Source organism: Eriocheir sinensis, chromosome 70 (assembly GCF_024679095.1).
Source record: "Eriocheir sinensis breed Jianghai 21 chromosome 70, ASM2467909v1, whole genome shotgun sequence".
Classification (NCBI taxonomy): Eukaryota; Metazoa; Arthropoda; class Malacostraca; order Decapoda; family Varunidae; genus Eriocheir; species Eriocheir sinensis.
This window is the reverse complement of record NC_066578.1, coordinates 2,741,691-2,755,704: the sequence shown is the minus strand read 5'-3', so window position 1 is coordinate 2,755,704 and position 14,014 is coordinate 2,741,691. Positions and strand designations below refer to the sequence as shown.

Genomic DNA, 14,014 nt, shown 5'->3' with positions numbered 1-14,014 from the left:
TTTAGTTTTGTTTAATTTCCTTTTTTCTTCTGTGCCATATTGTTGTGATATAGTTTTTTTCCGTCCTCAACTTCTTCCAGAGTTAATGGTTGAAACACTAGTATATCGGCTATTAAGTAGACTCCCTGCTTTGGTCTGTACTTTAGTCTCCTTGGGGTTGGGTGCAAAGAGACTGTATACGTTCTATAGTCTCCTTGGTTGGGTGTCTGGAGGGTTTTTTTGGGGGGAGGAGGCGCCCGGATCTTCTTTTTCTTCTTCTTCTTTTGACCTGTGACGCTCTATCGCTTCTTATAGGTCCTCCTCCTTTCGTTCCTCTTTTCTTCTTCACACTGTTCTTTTCAGTATTACATCACTTTCTTAAGCACGTCATCCTGAACTTAAAGGTTTTCTGTCATTTTCTTTCCCTGATTTACTTTCCTATGTGCTTTGCTATTTTCCACTATTACACTTTACAATCCACTTTCACTGCAGATCCTTTTTCCCAGCAACATGTCAAGAAAATTTCTGTCCGTATGTTAACACCGCTGCTCCTGCCATGCATCTGTTAGAACCTACATACACCACAATTTCGTCATTACAAAATACTCTAATAGCGATCGACTGGGGCAGGTCTTTTCATGCGTAAAACTGACAACGGACGGACAACTCAAATAACTATGTAGGCGACCCAGGAATTACAGGTCAGGGTAGAGAGAGAACCAGATGTAACCACCCTGCCCACGGTCTCCCATAGAGGCCCCCCCCCTGTACTATAGTCTCCTTGGGGGTTGGGAAGAATGGTTAAGTTGGCAAGTGTTCCTCGCGCAGTGCTGGGAAAAAAGGCACAAATGTCTGAATAAGTGAAGATAAGTGACTTTATTTCAGGTTAGAAAATAACATAATACTGAAAAGGAAGGTGTGTGAATAAGAAGAAGGGGGGAACGAGAAGAGGAGGACCTAAGAAGCGATACAAAGCGTTACAGGTCAAAAGAAGAAGAAGGGAGGAACGAGAGGAGGAGGACCTAAGAAGCGATACAAAGCGTTACAGGTCAAAAGAAGAAGAAGGGAGGAACGAGAGGAAGAGGACCTAAATTAAGCGATACAAAGCGTTACAGGTCAAAAAAAGAAGAAGGGAGGAACGAGAGGAGGAGGACCTTAATTAAGCGATACAAAGCGCTATCAGGTCAAAAGAAGAAGAAGAAGGGAGGAACGAGAGGAGGAGGACCTAAATTAAGCGATACAAAGCGTTACAGGTCAAAAGAAGAAGAAGAAGGGAGGAACGAGAGGAGGAGGACCTAAATTAAGCGATACAAAGCGCTATCAGGTCAAAAGAAGAAGAAGAAGGGAGGAACGAGAGGAAGAGGACCTAAATTAAGCGATACAAAGCGTTACAGGTCAAAAGAAGAAGGGAGGAACGAGAGGAGGAGGACCTAAGAAGCGATACAAAGCGTTACAGGTCAAAAGAAGAAGAAGGGAGGAACGATCGAGAGGAGGAGGACCTAAATTAAGCGATACAAAGCGCTATCAAGTCAAAAGAAGAAGAAGGGAGGAACGAGAGGAAGAGGACCTAAATTAAGCGATACAAAGCGTTACAGGTCAAAAGAAGAAGAAGGGAGGAACGAGAGGAGGAGGACCTAAATTAAGCGATACAAAGCGTTACAGGTCAAAAGAAGAAGAAGGGAGGAACGAGAGGAGGAGGACCTAAATTAAGCGATACAAAGCGTTACAGGTCAAAAGAAGAAGGGAGGAACGAGAGGAGGAGGACCTAAATTAAGCGATACAAAGCGTTACAGGTCAAAAGAAGAAGGGAGGAACGAGAGGAGGAGGACCTAAGAAGCGATACAAAGCGTTACAGGTCAAAAGAAGAAGAAGGGAGGAACAAGAGGAGGAGGACCTAAATTAAGCGATACAAAGCGTTACAGGTCAAAAGAAGAAGGGAGGAACGAGTGGAGGAGGACCTAAATTAAGCGATACAAAGCGTTACAGGTCAAAAGAAGAAGAAGGGAGGAACGAGAGGAGGAGGACCTAAGAAGCGATACAAAGCGTTATCAGGTCAAAAGAAGAAGGGATCTAAGAAGCGATACAAAGCGTTACAGGTCAAAAGAAGACGAAGGGAGGAACGAGAGGAGGAGGACCTAAATTAAGCGATACAAAGCGTTACAGGTCAAAAGAAGAAGGGAGGAACGAGAGGAGTAGGACCTATACAAAGCGTTACAGGTCAAAAGAAGAAGGGAGGAACGAGAGGAGGAGGACCTATACAATAAAGCGTTACAGGTCAAAAGAAGAAGGGAGGAACGAGAGGAGTAGGACCTATACAAAGCGTTACAGGTCAAAAGAAGAAGAAGGGAGGAACAAGAGGAGGAGGACCTAAATTAAGCGATACAAAGCGTTACAGGTCAAAAGAAGAAGGGAGGAACGAGAGGAGTAGGACCTATACAAAGCGTTACAGGTCAAAAGAAGAAGGGTGCCTGGATGGGGGGGGGGCTGGATGTAAACACCGCTGCTCCCGCCATCTGTTGCAGCCGACATACACCACCACCCGCCCTGTCTCCATAAAGGCCCCCTCTTGTAGTAAATATATTCTTGTTTATTAGCCATACACCATACACCCCCTCTTTCAAGACATGCCCGACCCTCTCACATCAACACCCAAGACCTCGTGTACCATAGAGTCGTGGGTAGTCGTGGCCCAGAGGCGGCACAGTGTGGACGGGGCTTAACTCTGACCGCGATGGCTCCAAATCTCAAATGTGCGGCCTGCTGTGTTTGTGGGAAGAAACGGAGAACACACCCTGATGTGAAGCTCCATTTATTCCCTAAGGATGCCAGACGGTAAGTGATAATGATATATGTGGAAATTCTAAGGTTGTAACGCAGGACAAACTTCCTCAAGCAAGCAACTAGACACTACAGTGCTCTGAAGGCAAGATACGTAATGGATAATGGACACAAGCCATTCAAGCAGTCTACAGATCCCCTCAGACAACACTGGGATGACTGCTCTTCATGATAATGTAAGGTACCTACTTATAACCATCCTTATCTTAAAGGTGTTTTTTTTTCAACCCATAGATTGTTATGTTGATGTGAAAGATATATGTTTTATACTGATAGCAGTGAAGTTACTTTTTCAATGCATCGATGCAGCCGGCCACAGGCCTGGTTGGGTAAGCAAATTCACAGGAGGCCTCCTCCTTACTCACATACATTCTCACTATTTTTTTTATATATGCAGATTGATGATTTCATTTAAACCCAACATATACAGGTAGGCTACACTTGAAGTTGCCTTGGACTAAATACATTATGATAATGGGAAGACAAACACAAATATTTCACTAGCAAAGGAAAGAGCAGTCTGTTAAAATTTGCCCTGCATTGCATCATAAATGTTTTGGAAATTAATCTATATGTAAATATATGTTTGTTTGTTTTTAGTTTGTTTCACGTTGAATTTCGTTAGGAGTACCAAAGTCAAACATATCCATTCATTATAAACAGCAGCCAATATTACTTTCATATTAACCCTTAGACAACAGCAGTATTTGAAGAGTAGCTCCCCCAAAATGAATGGTCAATACTCTAAACATGGTCATTGCTGACCTTAGGACCATAGCATAAATATAGTTACTCTACATAATAGATATTTTTTCTATTGTCTACTGTAGATCCTACCACAATCTGTAAGTGTTGTTATATTTCTGCCATTCAAAACTGATTGACTGAATTTAGGACTGTGTATAGTTCCACCGCTGTCTAAGGGTTAAAGATTATATAAATTTTTAAGGTCTGTTGCCTTCTTTCATTACATAACATTTTTGTATTGATTAACAATAATTAGTTAAAATTACCATGTTGTAACTGCAGGTGCCTCCAGTGGGTGAAGGCCTTGAAAATTGGCTTTCAAAAGCACACTCAAGCCATCTGTAGTGACCACTTTGATGGGGTTCATTTTGGCAGCAAGGGCCAGCTGCTGCCGACTGCAACCCCACGTCACACAGGTAAGACAAAGTTATGATGCATGCTCCTTATTTATGACTTTCTTAATCACTCTCTCTCTCTCTCTCTCTCTCTCTCTCTCTCTCTCTCTCTCTCTCTCGCGTGTGTGTGTGTGTGTTTGTAAATATATTACTTATACCCATTATCTATTTTGCAGATGGCCATGAGGAGCAACCACCCACTGGGTTCCCGGGTAATAGTCACAGCATTTTCTTGTGTACCAAATGCAATGCATGAGTTGGTAATAGACTAATAGTGAAAGAAACCTTGATCTTGATGCATTGAACAAAAGTTAGATTTCCGCACTTGATGGGTTGAGTGTATTCACCTGACAGATAAGAACAAATAGCTAGTGGTTTTGTAATCATTATCACTTACTTTTGATTGATTTGCTTACCTCAGCATCATCCCACAATGCAGCCGCCATTGACTTGGAGCCAATGGAGTTGGATCTCTCCTCTACACAGATTGTGCTGCCACATTATGGTTAGTGAAATTATTTACAATACAATTACGGTAATTACTTTACATTATAAAAAGCCAGTAATAGTTTGCCATGCTCATTATTATTGTTGTTGTTTTATTTTATCATCATACTTTGGTGATTTTCAAGTTTGCAATTTAATGTTGTCTGTGTCACTGACATCCTTTACTTCATGTTTTTTCCTGGTAATTTTGCATTATAATAAATTGCTCAGTCTGATGTTGGCCGCCAATGCTTCCAACACAAATTGGTGCCATACAAGTGGTTGGTAACCATAAGTATCTCAGCAACCTGGCTACATCCATGCCATTCCTATCACGGTGCATGGAGCAAGCTTCACATAACTTTCAGACAGAGACAGCTCAATTATCGTTATATTTCAGATTCAGTGTTTTGCTCAGTCTTTTAAGTGCAGTGTTAATATTATTAGTGGTAGTATTAATACAATTAATGTATTTATTTTCATTGATTTATCAATATTTATATTAATATATCATTAGTGTTTAAAAATTATAATACTGATAGTAACATAAATAAAAATATCATAAATATATTTATACTCATTTATTATTATTGCTTTTCTTATTAATCCCTTCAGTGTCGTAGCACTTTAAATCTAATGCTTTTCCGTCTAGCAGCCAAAGTTGTGGCCTTAAAGAATGTGTATGTCCTAAGTCTTCATTGGTGTAACTAGCTGTATTACATAAAAAAATCTGCATCTCCCATCTCACCCAGTTGTCCCCATACATCCTTTCAGTATCCACAGAATTTCAATATACCTCTTGTAATCACTTAACTAATGCAGTCAGCTAGTTTACAACTTTACATCATACCTCATAACTCTTCCTTCATGATCATAACATCCTCTTAATTCCCGGGTACACCAACAAACCCACTTGGCAATTCTCATCTCTGTATTTTACCATGTGGACATACTCTTCTTTTTCCTTCCATGTTTTGCTGTCGAATATTATTCCACATTTAACACAACCACATTCCAACAGATCTGAACACAGGTTTCAGTAATATCCAAGAGAATGTGGCAGCTGAAGAGGAGAGGCCAAAAAAGATGCTTAGGGTGGAGTTGAATAGAAATATTCAGTCACCCCCTGAGGAATGTGGCAGCAGTATCCAACCCCTTACACAGCTGCACAGTGTCCCCCAAGCCACACATGTGCATCTTGAGCTGCAGCCTGTCATTGATGAGTGTGCACCTGCACCAGCTCCACGTGTTGATTTTGGTATGAATACTATTAGTCTTTATTGATTGTTGTGTTATTAATCTAATTATGACTCCACAAAATAGATTGTGCAACATCAATTTTAACCCGGTAGCAGCGACAGGCCAAATTTGTGGCTTTACTGTTTAGCAGCAACGGGCCAAATTTGTGCCATGATATAAACCCCCCAAAATAGAGGATACATAATCTGATCACAAATGCTTTGATATATATTATGAAATGGTTTGTGTGAGTGATAATTTTTTCTCATTTTTCTCGTTTGGAGGGACCATTAAGAAACATGATCCCTGCAGCTACCGGGTTAAGTGACTTCACGGTACAATTTTCTTAACTGTTTCATGCAAGATCAGCACACCATCATGCTCCTCTGTAGCAGAGGGAAAGGGAAGAACTCCTCTGCTTTGATGAAAAAGCTGTGAAACAGACCACCACAGCATTGCAACAAAATCATAAAAAAATTTACTTTCTCACTGAATGTTTAGTTGGTTCATGGAAATTGCAGCTATTAATGAAATGTGATTAATAGTTTGAATCAGCATTTGAGTGTGGACCATCCTACTTTGTGGATAATATTTCACCATCATACAAATTTATACTCATCACATTAGTCATGCGTATGTCCACATCATTTTACACAAACAAGAGGAAGGAAATTAAATTCCCTCATTTATTTAACTTAGGCATCCTGGGAGAATTGTAGAATTCCTTCATATGGCTGCTGATTTGTGTATCCTGAAATGATTTGATATTGATTGTCTTAACATTTTTTTTGTTCATGATCACTGAACCACAGTGATGGGATTCAGCCAGTTCGCACCGGTTTGCAAGAACCTGTTCTTGGAATTTCTTTAATCCCGAGAACCGGTTGTTACTGTTAGCTTAAATCAGGGGTTCTCGATTTTTCCCCCATGAACACCTTTTGCTTATAACTTATTTTGGTAAATCCCTCATAGAGAGTACCTGTTCTTAAAAAATTTGAATCCCACCACTGCTGAACCATGTTATTTTGTATGGAGTATGCATCTCATGTGTGGGGGGGCTCCACTCATACTGATAGTCTTCTACCTCTTAAATTCCGCCGCAATGTTTCCTCTCTTTCTATCTTCTATCGATATTTCCACGCTGACTGCTCTTCTGAACTTGCTAACTGCATGCCTCCCCCCCTCCATGCCCCGCTGCACTCGACGTTCTACTCATGCTCATCCCTATACTGTCCAAACCCCTTAGGCAAGAGTTAACCAGCATCTTCACTCTTTCATCCCTCACGCTGGTAAACTCTGGAACAATCTTCCTTCATCTGTATTTCCTCCTGCCTACGACTTGAACTCTTTCAAGAGGAGGGTATCAGGACACCTCTCCTCCTGTATTTGATCTTCCTTTCGGCCTCCTCTTTTGTTTTACTTTAGGAGCAGCGAGTAGCGGGCTTTTTTTTTATTATTGTTTTCTTTTTTTGTGTGCCGGGATTGTTGTAAAAATATATATATATATATATATATATATATATATATATATATATATATATATATATATATATATATATATATATATATATATATATATATATATATATATATATATATATATAATATATCTATCCTTTACAGTCTTTGATGCTGCATCTTTCCAGGTTGTCAAGTTTTAGTAGCTATTCATGAGACGTATTTCATAATAATCATTGATTTTCAGATGCTTTGTATTAAAAAAAGTGTCATGAAACCTGCTGCAAAAAATAATCAGCTATAGTCAACCCTTGCTTTAAAGAACCAATTTGGAGGAAGGGGGTGATGTTATATCCAAAAATCTCTAACATCTGAAGCGTTCAATCTTTTTGTGTATAACAAACCTTGTCTATTATATGAACTTCAAAGTTCCCTGTTTCCCTATATAACAGTTCTTTCCTTGTATGTGATGCTTAATCTTGACATCCATTTCCATTATCGGCAGGAAGAGTAATTATAAGAATAACTGTACATATAGCTGATATCAATGCTGATGTAGAGAGAAAGTAGGCTGTGTTGATGCTGATAGCCTTATTTTTAGTAGTCCAGCCTGCTAAAATGACAAAAAGAAGACAATAATACATCATCATTATCATCATCATCGTTTAACGTAACAATAATACACATTATAACAATGTACACATAGTCCAATGAGTGCATGAAATCATTTACCTCAACAGTGACGCCAAGTCCGGGAGTCCTTCCCTAAATTTTGTGCCCAAATATGAGACGCCAAGTATAATAACTAATTTAAGTGACCATTTGCATCCATTTTTCACTTTGATTAAGAAATTGCCTTTCGACAGGGTGTGAACCTGAAGGGGTTGGAGGAAACTTGACTCGGCCATCAAGCTCACCAAAATATAGTAAGGAATCTCTTGTGCTCAGTGATAATTTATCCTCTAGTTACTGTTCAGTGTTATGACCACATCTAATGTGTTGGAAACATTACAGCTTAACAATATACCTCACATCCCTGCATACAAATTGAGTTCAATATTTAACTGTTACACCAGTACATATCTTTAAAAAATATATGTAAAAAGGTTGACATTTTGAATGACACATTTAAACTGTTTATTATATTCCTATGCCAGTAGTGAGTGATCAGAACATGGGTCTGATGTTCTTGATAGCATGGGTTCAAATTCTGCCAAAGGCTCGCAATTAATAGTAACAGTAGTGTCCACAGATACCTGCCTGTCTCTTGTTTATCCTGTTCCACTTTAAACCATGACTGGCCAGTCTTTGAAGAGGTAGCATAACCCTGAAGAGCTGGGGTAATGAATTATGATCTTTGCAAATGTTCAAATGGTTTTAATAAGTAATAAGGATTAGTTTGTTGGGTAAAGTGGTACATCCAGAGACCACCAGTTTAATGGATTATAATTGTGAAAAGGAAGAGTTAGTTAGCAGGCAGGATTTGGGTATGACTAACATTGCAGAAACAGAGAATTTTTAGATTTTTAGTGTGGCAACATATTGACAAATGTTTCAGTAAGGAATGAACACCAGAGATGTATATGGATAATTGGTGCTTGTAGATCTTGACATTATTTCTGTCAAGAGTCTCTAGTATGAAACACAAATCAATGTGTTACGGTTGATACGGAGACTCCCGCAGACTGAAGAGGAAGGATGGATTAAGTGAATGCTTATAAATCTAAAGCTACTGGCTTAGGTAGAGCCGTGAAATTGATACTGGAAAGTGACCAATTTTCGGGAGAGCGTCAGAACTTTGCCGTAGAGGGAGAATCGATTTCATGGTACACCCCCGCCCTTTAGGGGTTAACAGAAATTTCAGGAAATTGTGCATCATATCTTCGTAATGAACACCACTGAGTGCCGGGAATCGAACCCGAGCCTTCCAAGTAGAAGCCAGACAGCATACCAACTAGGCCAACGATGAGCTAAAAGATCACCGTGCCAGAAGCCGCTTCTGCGGACTATACCTGACGCCTTCGCCCCGCACTGTGGATAGAACCCACGTGGGTGAAGTGGGAGGCAGGAAGCACCACTGGGTTGTGTCAGGTTACGGTTAATGCAGATGCAGATAATTGAACTTTTACTGCAATTCTAATTTTTTGTCTCTTATCTTTGGTTTCATTGTGTGGTACTAGTTGTTATAGACTTACTACATACATGAATCTTCATCACTGGTGTGTTGTTATCATTCTTGTTTGTTCTTTTCAGGCAATGCTCCTCAAGAAAAAGACATCCATGATAAAAAGGTCCAAAGTTGTGGCACGAGGGATAATATTGATACTGACAATGCAACTTTGTGTGAGAAACAGATCGTCACAAAACTGGAATACAAATCAAAAAGATGCCACATTCCTAGAAAGGTCAAAAGGTTGAAGAAGGATGCAACACCCGACATCAGTCTTCCAGGAAACACCTCTGAGTCAGCTCCTCAAGACACTGCTGAAAATGGTAAGTAGAGTAAGAGTTAACTTCCCTTGGCAGTAAAATGTTAAGCTCCAGCACAGTGAGGATGTGTTGTCACTCATCAAATAATCCAGCCATAAGTATTTCCCAAACCCTCTCCTTTAGGAAATATTTGCTGCTGTGAAAAATACCTGAACCATCCCATCGGTTAGGGGCTGAGAGTAGAGAAAAGGCACATGGAATATTCTTTCTACCATGTATTGACACATTACTCAATGTAATAAACATTTTTAATTACTGTAACGTAGATGTTTCCTTACTGTGGAAAGGGAAAATTTAAGATATTTATACAATATAACATTTAGCTTGTAAAACAACAATACTGAAACTATACCTGTATGTCTTTTCCATAAAGTGGCCCTTCAGTCACACTGAAATGTCAGGTTAAAAGGTCTGGGAACTTTATTCATGGTCACCCCATTAAATCTTTGTTTTTTTATATTATTTATGCTTTTATACCCATTCTGTGTTGGTGCCCTCACATCCACGTTAACATAGGATAAGTTGATGACTAAACCTTGGAGTTCATCCCCTCTCTTTCCTGGTTCTTTTAATCATTTGTGCCGTACAGACCTGGACCAGTCAGTATAATTTTCCTTTTCCCGTCACAGGAACAACGCTGAGTTGTTGTTTTTTCTTTCTTTTGAAAAGCCTTTGAATATTAAGATTTGGGAAGAATTATGAGAATTTTTTCTTACTTAAGTGTATCAAATGCTAACCTGCTATCCACGTGAGTCATGTTATTTTGATCTGGAGTTGAGAGTATAGTTTATCTGCCATGTAAATGTGCCTCAGGTGTGGCTCTGGACCCCTGCAAGGCTGTCCCTCATCCTGGGGAGCAAGACGCACCGGAGACCCAAGATGACATGGAGGTCACTGACGGTAGGATTATTTATTGCATTTAGTTTCCTGACTATTACATATTTACTGTTGACAAGCTGGCCCCATGGTTTGAAAGTAATAGACACAATATGTATGATGTGCTGGTACATAGTAAAAGGAAGTAAAGTAATACAGAAGCCCCCCGCCGTTCACGGATTCATTTTTGTGCGGGTAGGGTATTTGCGACACCCCCTGCCGAACATGGACGAAAACTCGCGTATACGCAGTCTTATCCTTACCAAGTGCCACTTTCACAGTCACTTTTGTTTGTTTTGATCATTATCTATGAGCGGCGACCGCCACTACAGTATTTCCACATGAAAGTGGCCGATGGGGTAGTGGTGGCTGCAGAGGAAGCGAGAAGTGTTGAGTGTGTGAGGCAAGGTGCAGAGCGGGACTAACCCCGCAGCTGCCACAACCCCGTCGGCCCGTTTCACATGGAAAAACTATAGTGGCAATTGCCACTCATTGGTAACAATCAAATCAAAGAAAAGTGACTGTGAAAACGGCCCTGGATCCCAATATTTTACATTTAAAATCCTTCATACTTACTGGGACCTGCCAGAACTGGTTCTTCTTAGAGACTTAAGGCTACTGCTTTAAGAAGTAAACAAACATGGCAGAGACTGCAACAGTGGCAGAGGGGTAACGGGTATAAAGTTTGTATAGGCGTACCACCACGAACAGGAACAAATAGACCTTCCAAGGGCCCAGCAAATACTCAAATTAATTAATGATAGACTGGATGTATATCGATATACATATGAATATTAACACAAACAGGAGAGACGAGAATTCACTAATACTTGATGGGTGGGTGGAAGGCAAGCAATGCACCGTTCTTACCTTTAAAGGGCCCAGTAAACACTGATGCCACGGGCGGAGCGCAGTGTTGCCAAACTATCGTACTCATCGCATTGCATTTTTTCGTAATTTTCGACCGATAACTACCACAAAAACACCACTCGCCCACCAACCACCACTGCCTACACACTCACACTCACCACAACCAACCACAGAGTGAGTGTTAAATTATTACAGTCTATATTTAATTTGTAATTTATGTGTATGTAAAACTATATAACAATGCTTAGAAATGCCTTAGAAATCCATTTTTTTATTCAATCGAGATGGTAGAATGAAACCCTATTTTCCCTATTTGATTATAGTCCCGTCGATCGCAGATTCGCAGATCACGGGAATCTCGTGGAACCATATACCCGTGAACGGCGGGGGCTTCTGTATAGATAAGATAATTTAGTAAGGTAATGATCATTTTAAGAAAAATGAAGGAAGTGGTAACAAAACAAAGTGTTCATGGAACCCACAAAAGAACCTGCTTGGACCCTTGCCACTTTTCCAATTTAAACATAACTTTGTTGAGCATGAAACTCGCAGTGCTTGAAAGGCTCAGACGTAAGGATGGATGGGCGAGGGAAGACACTACATATGTACCAGCAACCCCAAATTTATGTCTTCCTTTGGTGCGGCTCTCAAGATTAAACGAGTACCCTCGCACTACACAGCTTAGGGAAATTTTTGTTCTTATGACCATCAATTATGCCTGCGTGTCAACCCCAAGGACAACATTTTTTTAATTCAGATATGCCCACATTTCACAGCAAAAGGGCTAATGAACAAAATGCTCACTTGGTCAGTGATGTGAGTTTGAATTTCTTGATCTGGATTATAATGTGCAGGGCACCTATTAGGTGCATAACATGCATATTTGTAAAGCTAAGCAGAATGCGACTCTGCTGTATGTTTCGCTATGCTTCTGTTGCCTCATGATTCATACATAGGAGGTTAAATTATAACCTGGAATGAGGTTATTTGTAATCTTCAAATAACCTTCACCTACAATATGTATCCATTTGTAACTGAAGAAATCCAGTGATCATAAGGAAGAGTGAGTGAGAGTACTGTGTAGAGAACAGAAATCTGCGCACCTTGCATTATTAGCCTGACGCCTACTGGTATTTACAGTTGCAAATATTTCTTAGTGCAGTTGCTTTACTCTGTACGTAAGTGAAGCCATACTTTTACTTCTAACTTCTACTTCTACTATAGTGTATTGATCTTATATTTTGTCATAGTCTTCAAACAACTTCAGATTTCTTCTAAAAGCATTGAGAATAACCCTGACAAGGTTTTATAATTAACAGTTTTTATATTTTCCTTTATTGTTACAAAACTCTTCTTAACTTATGTATTTTTCAGAACAAGTTTTGCAGCAAATCCAGGAATACAGAGACTTGCAGGAACAGGAACAGCAGCTGAAAGAGGAGCTTGAAGCAATGGACCAAAAACTCATGGTATCATCCCTAACATCTATCTCACTAGACGACAGGAAGACAAGGCTCTGCACCGGCCTTCCGTCACTAGCAGTGTTCACGTGGCTCATTGACTTGCTGTCTGGACACTTAGCATCATTTGACTGTATCAGTAAACCTGATCAGCTTTTAATAACACTAATGAAACTGAGGCTAGGTCTTAGCACACAAGATTTAGCATTTAGGTTTAACACTTCTACTCAAGCAATTGAGAATATACTTTCAGATGCCATCCCCATAATGGCCTGTAAACTTGACTTTTTGATTTGTTGGCCAGTCAGAACACATCCAAGGAACATTCCCAGGCCCTTCAAACCAAACTTTAAGAACTGCTCTGTCATCATTGACTGTTTGGAGTTTCCTACAGAAAAACCATTAAACATAACTGCAGAAAGTCAAACCTGGAGTGATATCAAGCACCAGACTACCATTAAATGCTTGGTGGGCATCACACCGTATGGGTCATTCTCCTACGTCTCGCAGTGCTGGGGCGGCAGAATAACTGACAGAGAGTTGGTTTTGGTGTCGGGGGTTTTGGAGCATGTCTATCATGGTGACGTGGTGATTACTTGCAAAGATTTTTCCATTCAACAGGAATTGTCAGAAAAAAGAGCAAAGCTTATCGTTCTTGAAAGTTTGTATTCACCTGAAAAATTAATCGATGATCATGACTTAGTTGCAGTCTCTTTCATAAAAAAAGCTTTTAAACGGATAAAGCGTTACAAAATATTGTCACAAACACTCCCAATACCTCTACTTCCCTATATTGACGAGGTGGTCACTTGTTGTTTGGCCTTTTCAAATTTGCAACCCAAGTTTCAATTAAAGTAATCCACTGGTGTGCCGGTGGCAGCTATGGCTCTGTATGTAAAGGGCCAATAGGGAACCATAGGGGGCCACAGCGCCAGATAGAGCTACCATTGGGCCCTGGTGCTGCAAGTAATTCCGGGCCCCTAAGTATCAATATTTACACATTTACACACATCATGCCCGGGCGGCCTGGCCCACTATGAGGCCAGGTCCTGGTCCTGAGATACCACCTCCACCCCCCTCTCTCGTGCCCTGGGGGCCCAATACCCAAAGAGGTTTATAGAATTTGCCAAATTATACTTTGTTTTTTGACAATATCATTTTGGGGTCGAGCATTTC

At 40.2% G+C, this 14,014-nt stretch overlaps 2 protein-coding genes across 8 annotated transcripts in view; both read left to right on the top strand.

Annotated features, from left to right (window-relative positions):
- Window positions 1-14,014, top strand: part of LOC126988733 (uncharacterized) — a 45,413-nt gene that overhangs the window by 31,112 nt on the left and 287 nt on the right. The window lies entirely within an intron of this gene.
- Window positions 1,972-13,696, top strand: LOC126988734 (uncharacterized). 5 transcript variants are annotated; one of them, XM_050847100.1, is made up of 11 exons: window positions 1,972-2,196; window positions 2,254-2,307; window positions 2,375-2,811; window positions 3,847-3,980; window positions 4,136-4,171; window positions 4,381-4,464; window positions 5,467-5,703; window positions 8,009-8,068; window positions 9,396-9,635; window positions 10,446-10,532; window positions 12,753-13,696. In XM_050847100.1, the coding sequence occupies exons 3-11, from the start codon at window positions 2,711-2,713 to the stop codon at window positions 13,694-13,696; spliced, it is 1,923 nt and encodes a 640-aa protein (XP_050703057.1). In that variant the 5' UTR covers window positions 1,972-2,196; window positions 2,254-2,307; window positions 2,375-2,710. The 5 variants fall into 5 exon arrangements, with proteins under 5 accessions (XP_050703057.1, XP_050703058.1, XP_050703056.1 ...); XM_050847101.1 differs by lacking the exon at window positions 2,254-2,307; XM_050847099.1 differs by having other exon boundaries at window positions 1,972-2,307.

Coding starts and splice junctions, on each gene's coding strand:
- LOC126988734 (XM_050847101.1), top strand. CDS start 2,711: ATGGCTCCAAATCTCAAATGTGCGGCCTGCTGTGTTTGTGGGAAGAAA. Junction 2,812..3,846: donor TTCCCTAAGGATGCCAGACG/GTAAGTGATAAT, acceptor TTGTAACTGCAG/GTGCCTCCAGTGGGTGAAGG. Junction 9,636..10,445: donor TCAAGACACTGCTGAAAATG/GTAAGTAGAGTA, acceptor AATGTGCCTCAG/GTGTGGCTCTGGACCCCTGC.